Source organism: Drosophila mojavensis, unplaced genomic scaffold, assembly GCF_018153725.1.
Source record: "Drosophila mojavensis isolate 15081-1352.22 unplaced genomic scaffold, ASM1815372v1 contig_136, whole genome shotgun sequence".
In the NCBI taxonomy this organism is placed as follows: Eukaryota; Metazoa; Arthropoda; class Insecta; order Diptera; family Drosophilidae; genus Drosophila; species Drosophila mojavensis.
This window is the reverse complement of record NW_025318667.1, coordinates 1,931,242-1,937,241: the sequence shown is the minus strand read 5'-3', so window position 1 is coordinate 1,937,241 and position 6,000 is coordinate 1,931,242. Positions and strand designations below refer to the sequence as shown.

Here is a 6,000-nt window from a genome sequence, read left to right as displayed (position 1 = left end):
CGTGCTTTAACTTCTATGTATGTCTTTCGGTTTTTGGCTTTCTATCTGTCTCAGTCGTTGTGTGCGATAAAAATAAATTAAGCCACAAATTGCAATTTAATTTAAGGTTTACTTTTTGCCGAAAACCTTCCACAGCGACAACTCGCTGTGCCGCCGTTTAAGTGTTGCCAAAAGCAACCTAACAGTACCAGTCCCAACTCACCGCCACCGCCACCACCCGCCCTCCCCTCTAGCTCAAACCCCAATCTTAGCTCTCCCCAGCCAGCATTTTGGTCATATTAAAATATCTTGGCACATATTTTTTGGTTGCCGCGACTGTGGCCCCTCAGCGTGTGCTGTAGGTGTGGAGCTCAGCGCTCCAGTCTCCGCCTTGGCTTCCCCTCTCCCTCTCCGCCAAGCTCCCTCGGTGCGTGCGTGTTTTTGTACCGAAAATTTATGGCATTGCAATTGCAAATATAATTAAAATTTTCAGCTAGCTGCGCAGCGCAACTTTTATTTAATTTTATGTTTGCCTTTTGCTATTTCCTTTCAGCATTTAACTAAGCGTTTTTTCTGCCACATATCAGATGCTTTTCTCCCACTTTAGTCGTATTATAAAACGTTTGCTACATATTTTTTACAGCTCTTCAATTTGCTTTCGAATTGAATTACAATTGATAATTATCAAAAAAAAAAAAAAAAAAAAAAAAAAAAATAAAATAAAATAAGTAATAGTGCGTAATAGGGCGTGGTACCCAATATCAATAAATTAAAAAATCTTTGCATACTGCGTATGCATGCCGAATTTCAGCTTACTAGCTCATATATCTTCTGAGATCGGCTTGCTCATACGGACGAACCGACGGACAGGACTATATCGACTCAGCTTATCGCCGTGATCAAGAATATATACTGTATGGGGACTACAATGATTCCTTCTGCCTGTTACATACTTTTCACAAATCCATTATACCCAAATTTCCCATTTTTAATGAGTTCAGGATATACTGCAATTTTCATCACGTTTTATTTGTACAACATTTCATGGCACTAAACTTAAAGTGTGTTTTACTTTTCCGCGTGTGGCACGATGTAAAAGCGGAATGTTCCTTGCTTGTTTGCAAAGCCCGCAATGTAAGGCTCTGAGAGCAGGAAACAGAGTTCAGTGCGTGGATCGACCATGTTGGGAAATTCCCAGTCTGTTAGTTTCTTGTAGCCGGCTGTTGAGAGTTTGGCTCTTACTCAAGACATGTTTCTTTCCAATAAGACAAGGGGCGGTCCAACTTACCACGTATTTGCGAGAGCGACATGGTGCGTTCGGGCGAGAAGCATTCGCCGCTTGATAAGACACGCCTCACATCAGTCAGAATCTCGGGATTCTCGCGTTTGATATTATATACAAAATTATCGAAGGACATTTCTTAAATGTTTATATATTAAATGAAACGTACGTTTGGCATTTAATGAAAACCCGTCTACACAGCAAGCTCTCTCGAGACGCACTGATACAAATGTCACGGCACTCTATGTAAACCGGCTTTCCATAGATTGTTGAACGATTTATCAAAATTCGGGGTAGTAGATTCAAATTCCAATAACTCTACACTGCTTTCATGCACACATACATACACATTCATCCACACAATACAATACGCAGTACGAATCTATCACCTTTTTTCGATAGATCACCCGATATCTTTTTATCGGGAATAATCGATAAATTTGTAGAGTTCTTTAGGCATAACTTGAACACTATTAGACCTAGAGACTTCAGCTTTACTGTGTATATACATCTGATGAATACACAAATTCGTAATTTACAGATTTAGGGTACCACGCCCCCCTCGTCATCAATTTCCAAAGTAGAAACTTGTGCTACGGAATATACATACATATGAACATTATGATCACGCTCTGTAGTTTCGCTTGAAAAGCTAGGCAAATCTATAGCTTAACACGAAGCTTACTGTCGAGGCGCTCTAAAAGTTGGCTCCAGTTTCCAAGCGAAAAAGTGTTGCATACTTTTCAGCGGGCGCTTGAGGCAACTGTCCCTTGCCTGCTGGCTGTTTCCATATAGCAGGAAGATTCTTCCCCACTTGATGTCGTTCAAGCTTAAAGCTCATCGAGCTCTGCTAACTGATAGTTAAATACACAGTTGATTGCTCGAGCCAAATAAACGGATGGCACATGTCGCAGCGAATGATGATTGCCGCTTAACTGGACAATCAGCCTGCCCCCTCAGCGGGGGCCATTCGGAAAGTGCAACACTCGAGCCGGCTGTTCACCCCTAATGACGCTCCACTGGGCTGGGCTCAGCCCCAAATCGGAGTGCGGCGAGCATTGGGCAAAGAGTGTAAGAGAACTAACTAAATTCAGAGTTTTTGTGTGCATTATTTATTTAGGGAAGTTTGCCGTCAATTTGATAGCCACATGTTGCTGTTGCTGTTGCTGCAACCACCGAGCCACCCAGCCCAATAGACGACCTGTCTTTGTCTAGTATATATATGCTTTTATAGTTGATTAAGGCATATCAAATGTCAAATGTCGCTGTAGAAGACGCTGCGCTGCCAGTTGTAAAAACTAAACAAAGAGGAAGAAAACGCGGCTGGGTTGTTTCGGTTCGGTTCGGTTTTTATGGTGCGGTTGAGTGCGGCACACACATACGCGCAGGTAACTGCTGGCACACACACACACACACACACACACGCAGTGTGGGTCATAAAACAGAAAAGAAAAGTAAAGTAAAGAAATGGCAGCAGCAGAAAACAAGAAATACAATTTTATATGCTACATATAACTCCCTCTCCCCCTTTTCCCCTCTCTCTCTCTCACACACGCTCTAGCTCCCTCTACCATCTCCCCCACTCACTGTCTGTCTGTATGTCTGTTAGTCTGTCTGTGTCGCGGGTAAGGCAACTCAATTGGCAATGACGCGCCGCGTGATGGCTGCGAGTGCTGCTCGCTTTACAGGAAACGGAAATTGAAGCATAAAATTGCCAAGTTGCAGCGAAAGCCAAGCCAAAGCCGAAACCCAACAGCAAGCAGCTGATTGTGCTCGACTAAATGTTACCCTGTAGCATACAAAAACAATCACTTAAACCCCTTCTAAATATATGCAAAGGCTTTGCTAGCAGACGTGTCAAGCTCATGTCAAGCTGCTGTCAAATTGTTGCTACTACAATTACATATTCAGTTTAGAGCATGGCTTTTATAACTCTTGTAGCTCATGCTTAAGCTGTTACAGCATGTCAAGCTCATGTCAAACTTCTGTCAAATCAGCGTTAGCCTTTAAGAGACCCACAAGGACGTATTAAGCTTGCACCAATTTTTGGCTAAAATGTAAATGTTAAGACTTGCACCTCATGCCAAGTTTGTGTCAACCAACTGTCAAATTGCTTTTGCCCTGTAGCAAGAGTTAAATGCCTATAGCTCATGTCAAGCTCATGTCAAATTGCCAACTAGAAAGCTAACACAGATACTATGTATAAGTGCTTTCCCCAAGCAACTTCATTCTACTGCAACAGATTCTTAGCTCTCTAAGGCTGATTGCATGTTCGGTCCATCACATCCTTTGCACCCATTGGCAATCCGCATACAGGGTAGCTGAACAGGAGGAACACGCAAGCAGCGGAAATAAGTTTGTTTAACGTTGGAATTGTGTACATTATCCATGGATTCGCTAACATTATCCGCATATCAAATGCTCGAACAACTCCAGCTGCAACTGTCAATTATAAGCGAAGCGAAGCGAACAAAATGCAACCAATAAGTCCAATTGGAGCTCCATGGCTATGTCGCCAGATCAACTGATAAGGTCATTAGAGCTGCGAATATTTCAAGTTCACGTCAAAGCCACTTTCACTGCTGAAAACTAAGTGAATTGGGACAATGATGGAGATTTAGTTGAGCTCAGATCTCGGGCTTGGCCTGCTTCTATGCTGGAATCAGAGTGGAAAAGTGATGCGAAACACTTGGCCTAACCATGATCTGCTCTACCAATGTTTAGCTCCTGCTTTTAAATGTTGACAAGCAGTTGGACTTTGATGTAGTTCACAAGTTCTTCTCAAGCACTTCTTAAGGCATAAGTTCTTATGAATCTCTTAAGCTTAGCCGGATATTGAATTGTGCTTTAGGCAGCGTCGCCTCAGTTCCTGTTTGACTTCCACTGTCAAATGCTGACAGGCAGTTGGTAAGTGACAAGCTGGTCTTGGTCCGTCGGTCTGTCGGTCGCAAGTAAATCATGCGCTTCATTTGCATTTATCAACTGGCGGTCCATCAAGAGGCACACACACACACGAGCACACACACATACACACGCTGTGCGTAGCTGCGGCTGACAGCGTTTGGGTGTGGGCAGTGGCTACCGGTGGGCGTGGCTTGACTTGATGCGGTGCTCAATGTACTTCAGCCTGGTGGTGACTTTTACAAACGATAATTAATGAAATCTGACAGTGTGCACAGCCAGCAAACACCCCCTCCCCCTGCCCCCGTTTCATGCGCCTAGACAAAGTACTACTAGTCAAATGGACTGCGGCAACGCTGTGAGTGTGTGCGTGTGTGTGTGTGTGTGTGGGCGGGTGGGGTGGTTGGGGCATGGCCTTGGTGCGTTCGATGCCGCTGAATGGCCTTAATGAGAAATCGTTTTAATTGAGTTTGCATGTTTATGGCTGCTCCTACACTTGAGCAGCGCGCTGCTATTGCACTTTTTTCTTTGTTGTTGTTGTTGTTGTTTAACCACTGTCTACTAGTAGTACTGCTGCTGGCCGTTAGAGGTCGCCCCCACCGTTTTATATGCGCAATTACTTTGAAAGCAACTGCGACAACGAACCCCCCTACAAAACCTACAACACAGACAAGCTGTGTGTTTGTCTGTCTGTGTGTGTCTGTCTGTGTGTGTCTGTGTGTGTGTGTGTGTGTATGGGTTATTTCAACCACATATTGTCATGTACAATGGCATCATTTGTGGGTGTTTGGCCATGTGTCTGTGTGTGTGTGTGTGTGTGTGTGTGTGTATAGGCAGCCGAGTCGTGCCACAATCAATTTTTGGGGCGGCTGGGGCAAGGACAACATCAAATGTAACCGCATGCTGCCTGCCGCCTGATGAGGGTCAATTGTCCATTAGTATACATGTGTGCGTGCGTGTGTGTGTGTGTGTGTGTGAGGAGACGCATGTGGCGCCTGTTGGCCTGGCAACTTTTGCCCTAACAACAAAGGCAACTGGAAGCTGTTGTTGCATTCGCCAGCAAACGAGGCATCAACTGGCGGCAGCTGCCGCATAATTATTTGTTGATTATGTAAATTTCAGGCGCAGCGTGGCAAACTCTATTAATAGTTGCCAGTCAGGCATACCCTGTTTCACATGATATCCAAAGGGATATCAGCAGCAGCAGCAGCAGTCGCCCACAGCTGGGTGGCCTGACTTGCCTTGGCCTGCTCTGGCTCAGGCTCTGGCTTCGGCTTTGGCTTGGGTTTGGCTTGGGTTTGGGCTTTGGCTTGGCCTGGCCCGGTCTCGTTGTCTGTTTGTGCAACAAAGCAAATTGCTGTAATCCATTTTGCAGGCAGGCGCATCAGCTGCTTGTTGCAGCAAGCTGCTGCCACTGCTGTCGCTGCTGCCGCTGCTGTCGCTGCCGCTGCTGCTGCTGCTGCTGTTGGCGCTGTTTGTTATCAAATGAAATGGATTTTTATTAGATTTTGCCTGCAAAAGGCAAGATTTAAATTTATTTCACGTTTTTTTGTTCGCCTCTTTGTTTGCTTCTCATTTTTATTCCTCTAGTTGTTGTTGTTGTATTTTTTATTGCATTTTTTGTTTTTCTTTTCTATTTTTCATGTTCTGCGCTTTCGACCGCTTTGTGTTCAAGATTAATGAGTGCGAAATGTAAAATCCAGCGAAAAAAAAATGAAAATACCGAAAAAAGAAAACAGCAACAAAAATAAAGCGCCAGCTAGAAGAAGAGTTGAGTAACGGCATTTGTTGTTGTGCCACACCCACCTCATCACACACACACACAAGCCGCCGTCCCG

At 44.5% G+C, this 6,000-nt stretch overlaps 1 protein-coding gene across 1 annotated transcript; it reads right to left on the bottom strand.

The window, feature by feature from the left end:
* Positions 1-987: 987 nt before the first annotated feature.
* Positions 988-1,490, bottom strand: LOC6585566. Its single transcript, XM_002011158.4, has 2 exons — positions 1,268-1,490; positions 988-1,199 (listed from the first exon to the last, which is right to left on the bottom strand). Exons 1-2 carry the CDS (start codon positions 1,395-1,397, stop codon positions 1,048-1,050), a joined length of 282 nt encoding a protein of 93 aa, XP_002011194.1. The 5' UTR covers positions 1,398-1,490; the 3' UTR covers positions 988-1,047.
* Positions 1,491-6,000: the final 4,510 nt, after the last annotated feature.

What these genes read in the sequence shown, in the direction of transcription:
- LOC6585566 (XM_002011158.4), bottom strand. Translation starts at nt 1,397, where the DNA reads ATGTCCTTCGATAATTTTGTATATAATATCAAACGCGAGAATCCCGAG. An exon ending in GTCGCTCTCGCAAATACGTG is followed by an intron (nt 1,200 to 1,267) that starts GTAAGTTGGACC and finishes AACTCTCAACAG; the next exon opens with CCGGCTACAAGAAACTAACA.